At 28.6% G+C, this 22052-nt stretch overlaps 2 protein-coding genes across 3 annotated transcripts in view; one reads left to right on the top strand and one right to left on the bottom strand.

The window, feature by feature from the left end:
* The window catches only part of LOC105147047 (fibroblast growth factor receptor homolog 1), a 53090-nt gene extending 46449 nt beyond the window's left edge, over positions 1 to 6641 (top strand). The window contains exons 4-11 of one of the 2 annotated variants that reach the window (XM_011057773.2): positions 201 to 590; positions 717 to 901; positions 2233 to 2368; positions 2485 to 2970; positions 3525 to 4023; positions 4378 to 4518; positions 4610 to 4715; positions 4806 to 6641. In XM_011057773.2, coding sequence (XP_011056075.2) covers positions 201 to 590; positions 717 to 901; positions 2233 to 2368; positions 2485 to 2970; positions 3525 to 4023; positions 4378 to 4518; positions 4610 to 4715; positions 4806 to 4910 — 2048 coding nt within the window. In that variant the 3' untranslated portion in view covers positions 4911 to 6641. Of the gene's footprint in view, positions 1 to 200; positions 591 to 716; positions 902 to 1661; positions 1850 to 2232; positions 2369 to 2484; positions 2971 to 3524; positions 4024 to 4377; positions 4519 to 4609; positions 4716 to 4805 lie in introns of both variants that reach the window. The other variant, XM_011057770.2, reaches the window with a different exon arrangement.
* Positions 6642 to 8784: 2143 nt separating this feature from the next.
* Positions 8785 to 17036, bottom strand: LOC105147050 (aminopeptidase A). The gene is made up of 11 exons (XM_011057777.2): positions 16158 to 17036; positions 15393 to 15848; positions 14281 to 14464; positions 13548 to 13698; positions 13338 to 13419; positions 12498 to 12838; positions 11700 to 11986; positions 10652 to 10842; positions 10196 to 10528; positions 10038 to 10107; positions 8785 to 9807 (listed from the first exon to the last, which is right to left on the bottom strand). Exons 1-11 carry the CDS (start codon positions 16673 to 16675, stop codon positions 9661 to 9663), a joined length of 2760 nt encoding a protein of 919 aa, XP_011056079.1. The 5' UTR covers positions 16676 to 17036; the 3' UTR covers positions 8785 to 9660.
* Between the last annotated feature and the right edge of the window lie 5016 nt (positions 17037 to 22052).

Below are 22052 nucleotides of genomic sequence, written 5' to 3'. Positions count from 1 at the left end.
ATGTTGTGTCAATCAATATTACACGACACATATAATTGATAACTATAACTTTTAATTGAAGTGTAAAAATCACCCTAAGTAATTATTTACACAAAACTAAATAACTGTTCCTGGATTAAACAGGGCATTAACTGTCGAATTGAATCATGATATCAAATACGTGCGCTGTACGATAATCTAAGCAATAATCTCTTCTGCAGACTTGCCCGAGACACGATCGTTACACTTGGACAGCGAAAAGTTAGACGTAGACCTAGACGAGAAGAGCGAGAGCTACACGGAGGACGATCACAACCAGAAGATTCCGGAGAGTCCGCCTTCCTTTAACAAGACCGACGAGATGCACACATTGGTAGTGAAACCCGCCGGAAGCATGATGCGATTAAAATGTCCGAGCGTGGGCAATCCTAGGCCAAACATCACGTGGTTGAAGAACAATGAGGAACCAAAACGGGATATTGGTTCCGTGAGCAAAACCAAGTGGACCCTGAGATTGGAGGATCTCGTTACCAAGGATAGCGGCAATTACACGTGCATCGTGTGCAATTATCTGGGATGCATCAACTATACCTTCAAGGTCGACATTATCGGTGAGTATAGATGCTATGATTTTCCATGGACTCCGCTTTCTTGCGCATAAAACAATTTTGCGTCACATCCTCGTTGAACACACGATTCGTCGTATGCGAACTAAAGATCTACTAACGAAATCACAGAGCGTTTCCCGCATAAGCCATACATCAACGAGGACTTTCCGAAGAACGTGACCGCTCTGGTTAACAGTACCGCGATCTTCAGATGCCCCATTGTCTCCGATCTCGAACCGTTTATACAGTGGATTAAAGTCGCCAAAAATCCTGGTGATCAAGAGGATTCACCACCTAATGGGACTGTGCTACAGGTACATCCGCCATTTATCGCGATGATGGTGGTGGAGGGTCCTGGGTCCTGACTTTTTTTGTTTACATCTTAGTATTTTGTATTCTAAAAACTTCATTTCATTAATTAATGTAATGGTCCGTGTTACTGTTACTGTGCTATCAATGGTGTAGGGTGAACTAATTATTTATTCTCAAAATTTTTTTTCAAAATATCAAATGCCATAAAATTTTTACAGATTTTTGAGCGACGAAGACTTTCTGTCCTAATTGTGATTAACAAAACTTGATTATTTCATTTTACAGCACACGTCGTTTGGGAAGTATCTTCACGGTTATGGGTTTTCTTATTATTCTTAGGATCTTATTATTCTTATAATTCTTTACTTTTTACTTTATTTTATTCTAGTCTATTTCATACATAGAAATCAAAACAGGATGACACCCTAAACAAAGAATTAAACGAAAACTTTAACGAATGTTACAGCATATTACAATGATTTATTTTATTTTATATGTAAATAATAAATTTATCTACATTTTAGCAAATTTAGCAAATCTGGTTCCTTTGTTTTTTTCTGTATTACAAACCGTTTTTCATTTTCACACAGTTTTTTATTTTTATATTTACTTATTATAGTATAAAAATAATAACATTTCAGGTGACTTGAATATAACAGCCGAATTTTCTATTTCTATATTTCTTGCTTCATCTTCTCCATGTACAACTAATTCTAGCTAAATATTGGTTTAAACGGTGGTTGGGTTTCTTTTTCTCTGTAGAGACTGTACCGCATCGACCGATCCTGACGATCGCACCACGAAATACCACGGTGCTTATAGGAGGCAACACTAGTATGATCTGCCGGGTTTTATCCGATGCACATCGTCATCTCGAATGGTATCACGGTTACCATACTTCTCTCGACACCGTCAACATGACCAATCAAAGCTTACGGGTGGAGGTCAAGGTGGTTTTTTTTAATCGCTTTCAATCGCTTCATTGCTTTGAAATCTTACAAATGTCCTTAATTAAAATGTCTCTGTTCTACCTTAATGTTTACCAAAGAAGCAAAGGAAAATGAGTTAGGACTGTTTTTCAACTAAAATGAAAAAGTTCCGAGATATACAAATTATGTATCATATAAAAGGCTACTTAAGCAAAATCGATTAATGTATCGCCATAAAGTATTCTTTTCGGAAGAGATTTTTTTATTTTAGTCAAAAAATAGACATAACTTAACATTTTCTTTTAAACTTGCGTTTACGTATTAGTATAAATCTTGTTGTATGATGTATTCGATAGATTCTAGCGATATCGAGCGCACGATTAATGGCCTTTTATTCAATATAGGTAGGAACGAATGCAGAAGATCCGGAAGAGTTAAAGTTATACAACGTTACTGAAAAGGATGAGGGATGGTACACATGTATTGCCCAGAATACTTTAGGAGAAACATTTAGCAGCGCTTATCTACGTGTAGTCGAAAGTGAGTATATAATCCAATTTCACTTAAAATCATTGAGCATTTTCATTCATACGAACGAAGTATTTTTCAATGGAATACAAATGCTAAATAAGTTACATTATTGTAAAATTTTTCAGCGCTGGACGAACAGAAAGTACCGTTAGCTGCAAAGCCGCATATCTTAATAAACATTCTGGCGGCAATTCTGTGTGTGTTCTTCGCCGTGGGTGTCGTCGTTGTGATATACATTTTCCATCGATTGAAACGCGAGAAGATGAAGAAGCTGCTTGCGATAGAAACAGCGCGTGCGGCGGTCGTGACGCAATGGACCAAGAAGGTAATCGTGGAGAAGCAGAAATTGGTGAACGCGCAGAACGAGGAGGAACTGTTGATGCCGGTAGTAAAGATCGAGAAACAAAAGTCCACCGTTGTCACCGATGATAATACTAACGACAACGTGTTCGAGTACGAGATACCGCTGGATAACGGTTGGGAAGTACCGAGGGAATATCTCACGCTTGGCAATACGCTGGGTGAAGGAGCCTTCGGCAAGGTTGTCAGGGCTGAGATAAACATCGGTAAACCCGGAATACCCAACGTCGTAGCGGTAAAAATGTTGAAAGGTGAGCAAATAAAAACATACAACCTGCCAACCACGATATCTGGAAGACTTGTGTATACTTGTGATACCTTCTTGTGTGTATGAACATATAAATTTTGTATCTATATGTAGACATGTACAAGTATATATATATATATATGTATATCTTATATTTTGTACACGTCTATACATAGATGAAAAATTTGTGTTCCAAAAAATTCAACAAATTTTTGTGTTAATTTAACAAGATGAATATTAGGAAGTAACAGAATTATGTAAAAATTAGCACAAATTGTGAAAGCGTATTCCTTTAGTAAAATTAATATTTATAATATGTTAAATTAACACATTTTATTCATTTCATTTTAAAATTTACGTTTTGAAATAGTAAGTTATTATATTATTTGTTTACTTATTTATAAATTGTGTCATTTTAACACTAAGAAATATTAAATATTAATTTAATACATTAAGATATTCACATAACACTCGGATATATTAAAAATTTAACATAATAATTTTAACAGATTTTACCACAAATACAAAATGTTTTCTACTGTATATTTTTGTTCTCAGAGGGCCACACAGATACCGACATGGTGGATTTAGTTTCGGAGATGGAAGTGATGAAGATAATTGGCAAGCACGTGAACATCATCAATCTACTGGGTGCCTGTTCTCAGAACGGTCCTCTATACGTCATAGTGGAGTTTGCTCCTCACGGCAATCTACGAGACTTCCTCCGAGAGCACAGGCCCTCTTTGGGATACGAACCGGCTATCGGACAGGAGTTGAAGGAGCGGAAGACCCTCACGCAAAAAGATCTGGTCTCGTTTGCGTACCAAGTGGCGCGTGGGATGGAGTACCTGTCTAGTAAGAGATGTATACACAGAGATTTAGCGGCTAGGAACGTCCTCGTCAGCGATGAATATGTGTTGAAGATCGCTGACTTTGGTCTCGCCAGAGACCTTCATTCCAACGACTACTATAGGAAGAAAACGGATGGACGGTTGCCGGTGAAGTGGATGGCCCCAGAGGCTCTCTTTCATCGTGTTTACACCACTCAATCCGACGTGTGAGTATCCAGGAATAATAATTTTTTCATTTAATAGAAAAAAATTTATCCAATTATTCCGGCTTACTCCACATTTTTCCGCGTTTTTTAAATCTTTTAATACTTGATTTGCTGAGCGATTAATAATCATTTCTACTTTATACAATGGATTGATATTATATTTTTTGTGTAAAAAGGTGATTTCTGAAATGTTACGACTTTTTAATAATTATGACCTTTACACTGATAAAATATTTGGTTTTTCATCACGTTTTTAACTTTCACTTTTTAGTAATTTATTCGCTCGATCTTTTTAATGAGTAGGAAACGTTGGTACTTCTAGTCTTAACATATTTTATTTGTGATTTCTTCTAGATGGTCGTACGGGATCCTGTTGTGGGAAATCATGACCCTGGGCGGCACGCCTTACCCATCCGTTCCGTCGGTGGAGAAATTATTCCAGCTGCTTAGAACGGGTCATCGAATGGAGAAACCGCCATGCTGCTCGATCGAAATGTAAGGCACGCCTTTATGAGCGATGTGACTACATAATGCATTCTCGATATACGATTCATCTTTATATTTTATCTCGATTTCTTGCTTATAGATACATGCTCATGAGAGACTGTTGGAGTTATCAGCCTAGTGAACGACCGACATTTGTCGAACTGGTCGAGGATCTCGACAGAATATTAACGATAACAGCGAACGAGGTGAGTCGTAGTATCCGCGTGATGATAAATAAGCAGAAAAATTTTTGTAATAATAACAGTCCTGATTTATACATATTTTTTTGACGTTAGGAATATCTGGATCTCGGCCTGCCCCAGTTGGATACGCCTCCGTCCAGCCAAGAATCCAGCGAGACAGAAGAGGAAGGCGAAGAAAAATTTCCATATCTACTATGAGTCTACTATACTCGCGAAGAATGTCACTTAAATCTTATAGACGAGGTACTCGTACTTGAGATAACTCAGAGACTCGTCAACTCGCAAATATAATAAACTCGAAAACGAACGAAGTGGACACGATAAGAAATAAAGATAGAATATAAGAGTCTTAGCGTGAGAGATCACAAGGATAATAGACTGAAACAAGCGAACACGCCAAATAAAATAAATCAGTATTGAACTGTGTAGAATTAAGGAAAATGAGTTAATCGTAAAAAGAAAATAGTGTATGTCATACATCAAGTAATCGCACATCGACAAAACATTCTATGATTGTTGCTACTGTTTCTCACAGAAACTTCGATTAAGGCAAAAGAAGAGGACGAGCGACGAGCGGAAAACTGAAAGGACACTATCTTTTGCTACGCCCTTAAATACAAGAAGCGGATTTGTATATAGAGTTTATACAGATCTTACAAGTATTTATAGATGTAATAATTGTGCCATGATATTAGTGCCTTGCGGACATATCGGACGACAATAAATAAAGAGATAAGTTATCACGATGGTGATATTCGTCCACGTGTTGGTCGCGTAGATCACACAAATATTAAACGATCAATGAATATCAAACATGATATTGTGTTTTGTAACTAGTCAACTGTGGAAATTGTATGTTTTCTTGTATTATAGTAGCTAATAGATTTTTAGCGTTTTCACGCGGCTAGCATTAGCGGATGACGAACCATAGATTTTGTATGTGGCGGGCAAATCCTGCAACAGTGTTTTGTAAAAAAAAAAGAAAAGACTTGGATACACATCCCATACAGTACAGAGCATTCTAGCAACGTTACTGCAACATTATTCAAACGTTGCAATGTTGTTAAAATAGAATGTATTGTGGAGTAAGAGATTAAACGCGAGAAGAAATAATTTCGAGAAGAAAGTCCAAAGTATCGTTACGAGTCTTATAGTTGTATCAATATTGATCATGATACGTGTATAAATGAAAGGGAGGCGCTTAGAGATAGATAATTTATTTCTTGTATATCAATGTATCTCAAGTATACCCAGTAAGCAAACCGTCCGAAATATTGCAGTAAAAAATTCATTTAGAAATTGTTAGCAAATTGACATTACTTGTGTCTGCATTATATAAGTGAATATTTTGCAGACATAATTTGATAGATTGGCGGCAAAACTTAGATTTCTGTCGTTCCGTAGTTAATTCATATTAAAGTGCAGTAAGTACGTCATCGTGTAATTTTAATCAATCAATCTGCCACCGTATTTTATTAATAAATATTGCTATAAGTCTACCAGCATTCTACTAACAGCATTGTACATGCCAAATGTTGCACCAAATCTGTTCTTCTTTTTGTTCAAAAATTTGTAACGGATAATTTGTAGAATCTGTTTTTGAGAGTTGGCTGTCTGGGTATATGTATGTACATCTCTTCAGGATTTTTCTTTTTTCTTACGTAATTTTAAAATACATCTCGCTTGAGCGACTCTTTTGTAAAAAGTGACAACAATCGATTTACACATTAGAAAGTAACTTTTTAATTTGTGACTTGTACATATAGACGTTTATTTAAAAATTATTTGTTATTTGAAAGTAGAAAATAAACACAGGTAAATTAGAATTTACCTGAGATTTTACATAGATTTTGTGTATAAACCATGTAAAATGTAAAGGAATCATCATCACGATACGAGTTTCATCTCGAATAAATCGATCAAAATAAAGTAATCTTTCATATCTTTATTACTCTCTGAGTATCCTTGAGTTTTCCTGTCAAGAAAGCATCGAACAGCTTCTTGATATTCATGTGTTACATGTTGTAATCTTTATTTTCCCTATAATTAATGCTATAATTAAATTAAAAATAATAATTATAAAAATATAAATGAAAAGAAAAAAAACGGGATAAACATATATAGTTTTCATTTTTGTAATATATAAAATACGCAGATAGATCCTATAATTTAAAATTGTATAGAGAGAAAAAAAATTACAAAATAAAATTGCACAAAAAACAGCTAGAAGGTCATAAGTAAATGATGAAAGTTACAAATTATGCAAACTATGCAAATTGTTCAAATACACTCCCTTGACAAATTAGAAAATTATTTAAGACTTCTGAATAGTCACAACAGCTAGATATTGAATCGTGATGACAAAAGAGAAATAAAACGTTAACTTTTATTACGTGCCATTTGTAAATATAGATAATTTGGACACAATGATGGGATCCTTTTAAAACAATTGCAAAAATGGATGAAAGCTATTATGATGAAAAAAATTTATAAATATATGTTGAAATGATAAACTGGATATACCATATTAATAAAAATTATACAAATGAATTTTGGAAATAGTAAAAATAATGTAGAACAAGATAGTCGTATAAAAAGTTTATTATAATTAGGAGATATTTATTTTACGCTGTAATGGTATAATAATATGAAATATTACTAATCAGGTATACATATATGAATAATATGAGAACAGACACACACACACACACACAATGTTAATTCTTTGAAATATACCTAAAACTGCGACAAAAGACTTCATTCTTTCGTATATATTATTTATTATTATCTTTATTTCAAAATGAGATAACAAAAAATGGAATTCAATCTTTTTATTCAGAAATAAATTACAATTTTTGAAATTGCCTAACAATTGATATAAAAACAATATGTTTGTTAAATAGTAGAGGAAAGGCCCCTATTAAATATAAGATACCGAGTTTATTTTGGGTAAATGCTAAAAATCTATGGGCAGAATTTAAAAAAATAATAGATTATTTTGAAGAGAATTTAATAAGCTTTAAGATAATGTCATGTAAAATTTAATTCAAATTTTATTTTTTTTATAAATTAAAGAAATGTAAAAAGTAAGCAAATTGCAAAGTCAAAAAATTGTGCTCCTAATATGAGATGCTGCGAGAAATCTATAGTAAAATGAGAAAATATATTGCAGTATTGCAATTAAAAAACTTTATTTAATGTTTCTAAAATACAAACAAACACAGCCAGCATGCGATAGATTATACTCAGAATTCATCTTCAGGTAGGTCGAATCAAGCATGGCAGAAATAGGCACTCGACGTTCATTCCGGTTGTCTTTTTTATTATATAACAACATTTATACTTTAGCAACGATTTTCACTATGACATAGGAGCATGGTTTATTTCATATCAATAATGCCTACTTCATATTACGATTTCCACGCTTTACTATTTTATGATCGTCAAATCTAACTTTTATAATTAAGCAATTCAACATATCCCGTATTTTTCTATTAGTATACGACCTTATTCTATCATCACATAAAGAATTTGTTGCCAAATATTTACGTATTAAATAATAAATAAGGTTTAAAGGATTATCTCAACAAAATTTGAAGACATCCAAATTCTAAAATCTTTTTTTGCAACGACTACAGGCATGATGTAATAATGAATTTTCTCCTTAATAGTTCTCAATCCAAGGACAATAAATTGATGATGGAAACAATAAATAGCGTTTATTAGTTATTAGCCGCTGTCTCATATTAGGCGCCTATCTCATAATAGAAGGTTTTTCTCTATCTGTTGGTCATTACCTTAGTATTGATGTACTTATCTCTAAAAATGGAATTATAGTCGACATATACTCAAATATTTTAATCATCGGACCATGCCACATAATCTGTGTCTCTCGATAAGTGTTGCATGAGGTTCCAAAATACAGATACGTTGAACTGATGTTCCATGAAATGAAACGCATCATCTATGATTTTCGCACGACTGATGACATTTATAGTATTATATAATGGAAGTTGGAATTTTTAATTTTTATTGAAATGTGTGTGTGTGTGTGTGTGTGTGTGTGTGTGTGTGTGTGTGTGTGTGTGTGTGTGTGTGTGTGTGTGTGTGTGTGTGTGTGTGTGTGTGTGTGCTGATAAGATTTTTTACAATCTCATATAATTTTTCTCAAAAATATTTATTACACATGTACTATAAGATAATCACAGACAAATTTTAATCACACATGAACGAAATACGATACTGCATCAGCATCAGTGCGCATTTCGCTCTGCTGAAGTGAATATCAAGAGTCACGAAACGTTGGCATTGGCAATGAATAACTCAATAATAATCTACAAATCTTCGTATCTTTGAAAAAAAATACCCGAGAAAGCTTCCAAAAGCTTTCAAAAGCGTTACCAATTATATAAAAATAATTTATTATTATTATTATATAATTATTAAAATTACGTGTGTACAATTAATAAATTATTATTGTTGTCATAATACTTATTATATCTTTTTTAATTATATTTTGATAATATAAATGTAATAGAATTTATAAATGTGCTATGTGTTGAAATGATAAGCTGAATATGCCATATTAATATAAATTACAAAAAAAAAATTTTGAGAATAGTAAGAATAATGTAGAGTAAAGTAGTATATAAATACTTTATTATTTTTAAAAGATATTTATTTTATGCTATAATTGTATACTAATATGAAATACTTCTAATACAAGTATCTAAAATACGAGAACATAATAATATTATTAATGATATAAAGAAATTATAATAACATGTAATTAAAACTAAAGACTAAATATAAAGATTCAAATAAAGGTATAATGAACATAATATATAACTAAAAACTAAAAGCGAACAAAATTGTTCGTCATTGGAGCCAAAACCAGAAAAATGAAACCGACATTATATTCTTCAGTAATATGGTTATTCAAATTAAATTAAGAATCACTTATAAACTCAAAATATTGTATATGATTATTAATTTCTGAACATCGTTTTTGTATCTTATGTAGAACATTTGAAAATTGTAATTCAGTTAAAGAAAATATAGTATTTTGTCTCATTTTCTCTAGATAATCGGACAACTGAAACAAAAGTATTTATATTTAACAAATAATTTATTATTATCATTCCACAGATAAAAATTGTATTATCGTACAAAAATTTATCGTTCTTCATAAAGTGCAAAATAAAGTGCAAGCTTGCCGAGATACATATATATATTATATTGCATTCATCCAATATACTAATTATTAGTAAGCTCTCCAAGAAAAAGCTAATAAATGAGTATAGAATTTGAATTAATTTTATTCACCTTATTAAGATCAATTTCAGAATACATATGGTTGATAATATTACCTAGTACCGTTAGTATGTTGATTTCTCTGAACATAAAACCATTTCACACAATTACAATTTTATTTTATAATTCATGTTATATATCACATATATTTATATAAAAAATGTTCTTACTTAGGTTTTATATCGTTAAGCTTTTCTAACATCTGCTCAAAGGTAATGTCATATTTGGCAGCAAGTTTAGTAGTAACTGAATGAAAAATATGTATGTAAGTCCGATTGTAAGATTCAATTTCTTGTCTTTGCCTTGTTGTGAACTGTGCTATAAATGATAAACTACTATTTACATTTAAACCAGAACAAACTAAGTACGGTAACAGCTCGTAGTTGTTTGGTTGAAAGTTTTTAAACCATTTTTTTATTAAATTGAACCACACAAAATTATGACCGATTGCTAAACCATTGCAGTATGTCCACTGCCTCCACCCTGGTAAAAGTCTAGAATTTCTAAAAGAATACAAAACATGTTAAAAAGAAGTATTTATTATGTTTTATATTAATAAAAGTTTGTCAAGATTCAAATCGTAAAAATTGTAATTATGAAATAATCATCCATTTAGAAAATATTACTGATTTTTCTTAAGATCATTGAGATGCTCTTTTAATTTATCGTGGGCCGTTTGTATGCACTTATTGTATCGAAACGAACATGACCATTTCACGATTTCTTGTCTTAAGTACTTAGTAAAATCATCTTCCTTTAGATCTTCTTCAAACCCTAGTGTCCTTAATGGTTTATCCAACAATTTCCAAAATTTTTCCTAAATGACGTAAATTTTATTCAATCATAATAATAGAGTACTATCTTATCTTAAACAACACACATAATTCTTATAAATTCAAGGAAGGATTAATTTTTTTAATTCTCTTTTTTATGAAATAGTCTTATATTTAAAATGAGTTCGAAAAGAATCGCTCATAAGATCTGTAGTAAACATATATAAATATATAACTTAAAATTTTCAGTATTGGATGTAAATATTAAAACGCAATTTTTAACGTAATTTTAAACATTATTGTTCTTAATAAGAACATTTACATTTAAAAACAATGTTTAATAAAAATTTTGAATATAATTAACGGTTAAATTTTGAATAAATAAGCGGTTTACTTTGAATTTCTCATATTATCAATTTTAGATAAAATTATTTAAAGGCACACTTGTATTTCTAATCGATCAAATACAATTCATCTTTTTAGAGTTACCTAATAATTATCTATAGATATTTAATCGATGAGGTTGAGAAAAAATACAATGCTTTAAGTTAATTATGTTAATGTGTTTATTAAAAACTTTATTTTTGAAAAATTTACCGTGCATTATCTTTATATAATATATCAATACTCGACACACACACACACACATACACACACGCGCGCGCGCACACGCACACACACACGAGATATTTATTCAAATGTACCTAAAATGTACCTAAAATGTACCTAAAACGGCGATATAAAAACCTTATTCTTACATATATATATCATTATCTTTATATTAAAATGAGGTAAGAAGAAACGTCATTGAATCTTTTCATTTAGAAATATATTACAATTTGAAATTAATGAATAGTGACAATATAAAAACGTTTGTTAAATAATATCTGTTGGTCGTTACCTTAATATTGATATACTTAACTTCGTCGACTACAAATGGTATCAGAGTCGACATATATTCAAATATTTTAATCATCGGATACCATGCCACATAATCTGTGTCTCTCGAAAAGTGTTGCGTGAGATTCCAAAATATAGATACGTTGAACTGACGTTCCATCATGAAATGAAACGCATCATCTATGATTTTCGCACGATCGATGACATTTATAGATTTATATAATGGAAGTCGATATGTATTTATAATTGTACTCAAGATTTTATTATCATAATTGACACGAAAGTATCCTATTTAATAAAAAATATTTTACTGAATTATTTTTCACTTATATGTTGTATAAATAACACGCCGATTGGAAGATATCTCTCTGATAATTTTGATTTTGGCGTATATTGTCAAGATCACCCTGAATGATCTCCAAAACGTTTTAATCATCGCTTGTTATAAGTCAAAAAATTATTGACAAAAAATTTTTTAAATAACATCTTATTTCTGCTATATATGATATTAAGAATCATTCCATATATGAACATATCCCCCTACCAAGAAGCGTTATACTTTTCACACGAATCGACATTTAATCTACCTCTCCCCCTTTTTTATGATAAAATTGAAAAAAAGTATTTTTTATACTAAGTTCTATCGTGTATTATCCTATTTAGGTGAATATAAAATGTCCCATCTATCCTATCATAAACAAAGATTACGAACAAAGAAATAGCAAATCATATTTAAGAGATCATATTCCAAAAAATATAACCAAATTTATATGACTAATTTCATTATATATATATTTACCGGATGACTCAAAATTGACTATCCTCCAACTATTGGGATCATTTATATGTACTGATGCAATCGGTTGTGTTGGGATTAAAAATACTTTTTGGATATTAATCTTTGAAAATGGATAATATAAAGTTACAGGTATCCACCATTTTCCATAACTGTCACGTTTTCCATAAATGTCCGTGATACATTGAAACAATGTTCCCTGGTTACGAGTTTCTCGTTTCCATGTCATAACAGGATATCTTTCGTTTTCTATCCAAGTTAGAAATTCATTTGATACATTATGTATTTTCCAATCTAAGATTTCGTGTATCGGCGAGATTTCATAAAAACTTGAGCTAAATATGCTAAATAAAAATAATTTTTGTTTAATGTAATCAATTGAATATAAACGAGAAGTTTCAATTTTTCTTACTTATAGACAGTAGTATAAACATTATATTTTAGATGTATCATATTGCAATTTATATTATACTTTATAATATAATTTATAAATATAAAATATGAATTCTGTAATTAGTCATAAAATAATTGTTTGTTAGAATATGACTTTTCCATTAAAAAGTTATAAAAATTAATGAATTATAAAAAGATGAGTATATAGGGAGTATAAAAAGATGTGGTGATAAAGAATGAAAAAGATATAAAGAACACAATAAAATTATTGACAAAAAAATACGAACGCAGGTGGAACAAAGATATTAAAAATATAACGTTAGAATTTGTTTCTAATTTTGTAAAAAAATACTAGATATTATTATATATTCATATCTTATTATATTCGTATATGTCGACTACGTCATTAATGTAGTACATAATGTGAATTATTATATTATCATTACTCACTGCCTCCGTAGATATGTGTGAACATTTTTCCGAAAATTTTCAGTGAGAATTGCATTTTGGAACATTCGTAAAACGACCAGTACTATAATGATATAATTATATTTAAATTTTTTTAACGATATGGTTATCTACATTTTATCTACATTCTTTACTTTTCTTTGATAATGTTTTCATGTTCAAATTTTTAGAAGATTATTAAATGATTTTTACCTTTCATGCTCCGAGGAAAACTGAAAATTGAATCAATCTTCGATAGATTACTGATTTTAGCAGGATTCATATTATAATGAGAGTCTAAATGTAAAGAATCGTATTGACTTTGTACTAGGAAGAAATCCATTAATTTAGATTTATTGAAAGTCTGCAAAAAAAGTTTTATAATTTACTCGAATTAAAGTTAAATTAGAAAATATAGTTATAAAATAAATTAAATTAAATAAAAATAAATTTAATAAAAATAAATTAAATTAGAAAATATAGTTACATTATAGTGTAGATTGTGCTGCTACACTATGCACATTAAAAAATTTAAAAATTAAAAAAATTTTTTTAACAATTATTTATAATTAATCTGGTATAATAGGTAATATTTGTCAAAATAAGTTGTCATTAATTTATTAATAGTCATACCTAAGTAAATAAACGAAAGCAACTAAAGTACCTTAAGAATATATTTCGTATTTTAAAACAATACCAAAAATATAAACATTTTATAAAGTGTTCTATTATTATATATGAGTATTTATATAAACGTATCTCATGTGTTTTGTTTTTAATGTAGCCTCGATTATTCTATTTACCCCTATATTCAAATGACTCCGGTCTCCCCTTCAAATCTCTACTTCAAATTTTCTTTTGATAGGTTTTGTAAATGTGTGAAAATTGACATTTGAAGTTTATAAAATAAATATGGTACAAAACATTGTAAGATAAATGTAAAAACCTTAACAATAGCTTCTTCTCCAAATAAAGTAGCAAGACTGTCATGCAACCAAAAATGAGACCACCAAGATATGCTGACTACGTTACTGAACCATTGATATGCTATTTTAGGTGCTATTAAACGCGCGATTTGGATCTTGCGCATAACTGTATCTACTTGTTTATCATAGATAAGATCTGCTTCTCTAAAAGACATTATAAATTCTCATATGCAAAATGTTCGCTTATTTTTTTTTAGATGAAATCATAAATTACTTTACTCCCGTCAATTAAACTTACTCAAACAAAATATATATGTATATATATATATATATATATGTATATATATATATATTACGTGTTGGAATTAATTCGTAGCGTTTTACAAGAGATGGGAAATACTTTCATTAATGTATTTTTTAATGCTCATGTGAAATAAATAACATTCTTTCATTAAAAACGCTACGAATTAATTCCAACACCTAATATATATATATATATATATATAATATTTGACGTATAAGTTCAAATTACAATTTCGAAAATTTAAATTAGTATATTTAAATGTGTGATAAGTTAAATGTTATTTATTTAAATATATGTTAAATCTATTTTGATATTAAATGTTATTAAAGAACTATTTTTTAAATTAATTTTGCACGAATAGTGTTGTGATTATGCGCTTTAAGGGACACCTTGTCGATGACCTCGACTTTGACATATGCTATCAAGATCATAACCCTGAGTGATCTTTATCAATTTTTAGATAGCGGTCGCTGTTTGTTAAAAAGTTATGAACAAAAAAATAAATGACTGCCTACAATCTGTTGAAGATCACTAAAGATTATCTTGACAATATATATCAAGATCAAAGTCATCAGTGCAGTATCCCTTCAAGTGCATAATTAACATAAATTTTCCCTGTTTCCGATAAAACGGTCATCTAATATTTAATAATACTGATTGTTTATTATATTATTTATTCTTTTTAGTTGAAAATTTTTAATTATATGAAAATACAAAGGTTTATAAATTTCGAAGTGAATAATATAAATAAATAGCTTATTTAAAAACACTATGTGCTTTTTATACATCCGCGAGTGCGTGTGTGTATGTATATATAAATATGTATACCTATGAAAGATTAATCCCCATTTAGACGTGACATGGTATGGAAAATTTGGAACTGCAACGTGATCTATTTTTGGAATACTTATTTCACTAAATTCAGACATCAAATGCAATGTGATATTTTTTATGAAATCCTTTACGAACTCTAAGTTGACAGATTGTTCGTTTGAGTATTTTCTGCACCACAATGTGATATTTTCGTTAATACGAATGCGAGAGAAAGTGGTCACAACTATTGCAAGTTGCAAAATGGACATTGGGGGAGTAACATGGAAGTACGTCCACAAATAATTTTCATCAACATTGTTATAGGCTTGTATTACCGGCATATTGAATAAAACAGTATAATTGCGATGATGATATATAGATATTTTGAACGTGGCTTTTAAATGTGCTTCACTCCAACAAGGAAACAATTTACCGAGTCCAGTTGTTTGGATAGTTGGTGAAATTAACCATCTATTATAAATAATAATTTATAATTGTCTCTTAAATAATATTACCTAATTATAAATTTCTAGCTGTATGGTTGGATTTAGGTATCAAGATATAATTAAGAATTGTTATAAGATTGTATACTGCAAGTTGTGTTTACTTTAATTAATTTTCTTTTAATATGTCACGCAGGAAAAATTAATTAAAAAGAGTAAGTAATGGTTATATCTATTTATATTATAAATAACATTACGAAACTATATGTATATGTATATACCTAGTTCCGTAATGTTCAATTATGGAACTATAATCAACTGTTGATCATTCACTTACATTATGTCCTTTTCATCGTTATTCTTGGAATATTCGAAAAAATTTTGAGCATATCTTTTCAGAAGTTCATCAAAGAATTGTATTTTTATAGTATACAATCCGGGAGTTAAAACATCATCAAAACTGAAATCGATAATATTTTCTTCCGCTGTATATTCGCTTATGTGATAAATTTTACCATCGCTTGTAATTAATGTCACTTTGTCATCATTTATAATTGGATGTAATGAATGCAATCTTATATTACGTGTTGACCGAACAATATTGATAGTTACATTGGATGTTCCGACAAATAGAAAATTGCTGTTTTCATCGTTTGTATTTAATGTTTCTTCCGCACTAGAATTGTGTACTTTAATATATAGTAGTTGAATTAAGTTCACTTGATAATGTATTGGTCTTATATATAACGGTAAATGGAAATCCCTTGGAGGATTGGAATAAAATACATATTCACCAGCAAGAATAGTTATCATAGTGATAAATATTACACTGCTACTTATCTGTGCCAAATTCATATTTCATAAATTTTTCTTCCAAATACCTGCCAAAATATATATATTTTTTTTAAATAGAATATTATGATAATAGCATGTAGCTTTTTAAATTATAGGAATTATGTAAGAAATTGTAACATTAAGAACATGAAGATTTGTATACAATAGCCAATAACTTTTAAATGATACTAAATGTTTTTAATTTTAATGATATTTCTAACATTAGTGTAATTCTGATAATTGTATTACTGGAATGTCATTTTCCAAAAGAGTATTTACTTTTTTCTTGCGACTATTCATCTTACCTAAAATTTTACATCTCAGTACATTTAAATGATGTTTTGTCACATTATTCTCATTCTTTTCATATGTTTTTTCAAAATATTCAAATATATTATTATTAATATGCATAAATATTTTATAACCGTCGATTATTTTGAAATATAACTTTTAAATGACAGAATCATGCACGTCATATTTTTAGGTAACTAATCTTATTTAGTAAAAGATGTGAATTATTTTTTTATCCTCATTGTTTATCTCAAATGTTAAACACAACATGAAATGAAACTCGCAAGCATTACGAAAGTCAAGTGCAACACATTCTCTAATGAATAAAAAATTACGCTTTGTTGCAAATATATTGAATTTGTTTTAAAATACCTTATAAGATTTTAATAAAACGAACATGGTAATTCTTTAAATAGACTGTGAAACATAATAGAAAAATAATTTAAAACTTTTATTTAATTAAGTCATTATATATCTTTTTACACAAAGTAACTTTTATTCGAAAAAAGGTTTAAAAAATTTATTATTTAAATAAATGACTTAGTCTATAGGTACATTTAAATCAAACAAATTGTGAAGAATGTATTATGTCTTTGGAAACTTACCCTGTATATTAAAATTGCTATTAAGATGTAATTTCGATGATAAATTTTATATTTGTTATAATTATCACGAAATGAAATATGAATATTAGTAATATGCTTCCGTTTGCTGTGATCTTACACTTTTGAGAAGTCGTTGTTGACTAATAATTGTCGGTAACGGATTCGACATAATAAATACAAAATGTCATTTAAACAATTTCCTATAATACACACATATTGTACTAAGTGTTAGTTGACGTAGTTTATTTATCTCTCCTTTTAATATCTCTCCTTTAAATAATATCAACAGCTTTTTTATGATAGCTTATTTGATAGAATACAAGCTTATAATGTACATAGATGCGCTTGATTGAATTATTCGAATATTTGATTTATTTGCTATCAAACTGTTAGCATTCTCCTAACACCCAAAAAGAATTTTAAACATTCTTTAATTTTTTTTTAACATAAATTATTTACAATTTTGAAAATTCTTATCAAATTATTATTTATTAATCCTCAGTACCTCAATCAACAATTTCATTAATTTTTCCTAAAATCATTTTTCTTAATAAGGTTCTTACAACATTATTCGAAAAAAATTAATTGTACGTTATTTTAAAAAATTCAAGAGAACCCTAATTTTTTATAGAAAATATTTTTTTTAATTTTTCAATTGCATGTGACATTAGCTTGCGTGAGACAGGTGAGTAATAATCTATAATGATTTTCTTATGGAATGGTGATTACGAAGGAATATATTTAATAGTAATAAAATACATGCATTATTGTAATTTTTTATATGTATGAATACAAAAGTATCTCGGGTACCAACTGTTCGAGATAAATCGAACTTGATAATAACGAGATTTTAAAGAACTAAGTAAGCTTTCTGAAAAATTTGTTATTATATATAAAATTTAACAATCTTTTTTTTCTGCATTTTCCCAAAATTTTAATTATTAATACCTCGCTAATATAAAGATATCCATTCGACTTATCTCGAATTTTTTGTATCCACACATTTTTAATTAAATTCATGTAATCACGATATCATCGACAAAAGAGCATAAGGTATTTTGATAAAACAATTATCTAAATCAACAAAAATCAAAACTTGTTAAATATAATCTCGTAATATATCTGCATGTATTTTATCATAGAAAAGTATATAATATACATATAAATTAATAATTAACAATATTCTAGAATGGCGGGATGTCTCCAATACCTAAATATGATTTTAAAATAATAGTTAAAAAATTAAATATATACATTCGTAATCATATTTTTTTGTTAGAGCAATCATCGAAAAATAAACAAATTATTTGCACAAAGCTTAAATTTATTTACTTAACAATTTGGAAAAAATAATCATTATATGTATATCCATACATTAATTATATAATACTAAATTCGTATTGTTATTAAGATATAGTACTATTACTAACTAATTATAATTACTAGTGGGAGAACATTTAATAAAACAAAAAAAGCGACGAAAATTGTATGTTAAAGTATACTACTAAATTAATTTCGTAACTTAAACTGATTTTAAAATATATAGCATATAATTGTCTGACTCATTGACAAAATTATTACTTCCAGTGCAAGACGAGAAAACTCGGGATTAATTCCGATCTTGTACAAGAATTTCCAACAAGATACCAAACTAGACTTTGCGAATGGACTTTACAGAAAGCGACGAGGAATAAGTCTTTATATGATATTGTAAAAATAATTTCGACTTTCTATCGATACAAATCACGCATTCACTGCATCAACATAGCATCCACTTGACGCGAGGGACAGCGATGAGGCTTTCGTACATAATAAATTAATCATTAATATTTGTAATTTTGTAATGTTAAAAATATAAATGTAAAAAACAAACAAGAAGTTAATATTTAACCTATATTACCTCAGTCAAAGCTCGAATCTTTACTGACTCATTTAATAAATTAAATAGACGAAAAATTGACGGTTATTTTAAACATCAAATTTTTAATTAAAAATCACTTAAAATTATTAATGACTTTTTCATATTTACAATAAAATCCAAATTAAAAAAAATTTTTTAATTAAACATCTATCAAATTCGTTAAATTAATAAATAATTTTTGTTATCATATGGTTTGTCGATTTCGTGTAATTTACATCAATAAAGCAACAATAAATTTGATTTACTACGACAAGATAAATGCTATCTGTATGGAATAGATATATTTAATATGAATATATAAACATTCCAATAAATGTATAATTTAAATTAGTAATTATTGCGGAAATTACAAAAATAAACATGATGGCATTTACCTGGACATAGTTCACATAAATTTTATATTACGTATGTAATATTATTATATATACATTTATTTATGATAAAATTAATTACAATATTAATGCGTATACATACTTTGTATATGTATAGAATTTTATAAGATATTAAGTTTAATTTCAGGGGAGTTGAAAATTCAATGAAAATTAAAATTATATATAATATATAATCATATTTGACAATTGGGTTGTTGACAATTAAATAAAATTTAAGATTAATTTAAAATTTTATTTAATTTTTAATCTTTTCTTTGCAATTATCAAATACGTACACATGATGTCTATGTATCCTTATCTACATATTATATAATTTATTAGTTAGATTTATTATATAATATTTTTTTAGTTTAATTATATTTATTTTTTAAAACAAAATTTAATTATCCGATCGCGAAATCCATTTAAGTGTCATTTTATTTATAATAATTTAATTTTTCAATTTATCTACATTTATTATCTTTACCTATACAGTCCCTACCTATCCATATACTTGTCCTACCTATCCGTATTTTCATTTATTCGTGTCTATTCGCGTATCCTATCTCTGTTCGTATATTTCTACTTCCTACATTACTTCATTAACGTGTAACACCGCGAATATAATATGTTAATGATTGTGTTCAGCAGAGAAAGCAGCTTTGCAAATGTTGTAAAATTTTCAACACAATTGGTTCTTGCTTTAGGTTCTTATGAATTTAAATGAACTAATGATTGAATTAAATCAAATTTTACAATAATTGCAAAACTGCTTTCTTTGTTGAATGTAGCAGCTAATGCCTAACCATGTCCTATCGTGTATTGATAAATTCAGAGAGATTACCTAATTGCGATCGTATTAAATAAATGAGCAATAAATGATAATAATTAAAATAGACTTTTAATTTTTAAAATACAAAAAATTAATAAATAACAAAGCTAATGAGAGCCATTGCGGATAATGAAGTGCAACTAGAATTTGTAGATTAAAAAACCTACAAAACTTGCGCTTCATTATCTGCACCAGCTCTCATCTGCACTAGCCCTGTTATTTGTTAGTTATTGTATTTTAAATCAACAATATAAGAACTCGCAATTTGCGAGTAAGTTGCCCTCCCGAATATTCAGAATTTGTCTTTATATATATATATATATATATATATATATATATATATATGTATATATCTTTCAAAAAGTAGATTGGTGTTACACATCAACACCCACTTCGTTCAGATCCTCGTCTTTTTTCTGCCCAATATTCTGGCTTAATATGCCAGAGATCGACAGCAAGGAGAAATATTCCTTTTTGCTGCCGACTAAAAGCGTAAAATTTTACGCCTTTGTATGATGCGCGAAACACGAACGCGTCGCGAAGGGGCCACCATATTAATCAAATTGATTAAATATTAATTATCAATAATAATAATTTTATTAATACATGTGTGTGAATAAATTTATTCTTTATTCGCGTCTATTCGAAACTAAAAATATAAGTATTTGACTAAAAATAAATCTAAATTTAAAAAAATCTCTATGAGGGATATTTTCAACATTTTGATTTTATAAATCTCAAATATTGTGAAATTAAATCAAATTTCTTAATATAAATTTTACACACTATAAACAACGAAACTTCAAATTAAATATAAATCGAAAATCGATTACTATCCCATAAAATTTAAGGCCCATGTACGTATTCTTAACGATTCGAACGATTCGTTGCTGAATCTCATCTCAAAACATGCAGAGAGATAAGAAATTCAGATAAATGATGTAAGATCCAAAAGGGAGATAATTTTCCCTTACATTGATAAATATCGTATATCGTTTATGTTTTAAATTAATACAATCATTTTCTGCATAATTTATTATTTCAAAATTAAGTATTTTAAAAGATGCAAAATTCCGAACGCGATTTTTTAAAATAATTATAAGATAAAATTCTTTTATTTCTTGACACAATGAACCTATACTGGATCTTACATCATGTTACTATTTTGACTGGTATAAAATCCAGTTACTACATATGAATAAGTTATAAAAATTTAGGCTAAAGTAAGTGCATTTAGTGCAATTTAGGTAAATTATAGTAACAATTAATAATCATAAAATATTTTTTATAATAAAAGCGAGGTTAATAAATTATACGACAAATGCGCTACATTAAAATATCTGTTATTTCACTAGTAACAAGTATACAAATAATAAAT

The sequence above is a fragment of the Acromyrmex echinatior genome, chromosome 16 (genome assembly GCF_024713525.1).
Source record: "Acromyrmex echinatior isolate Ae372 chromosome 16, ASM2471352v2, whole genome shotgun sequence".
Taxonomy (NCBI): Eukaryota; Metazoa; Arthropoda; class Insecta; order Hymenoptera; family Formicidae; genus Acromyrmex; species Acromyrmex echinatior.
This window is presented reverse-complemented; position numbering and strand designations above follow the sequence as displayed.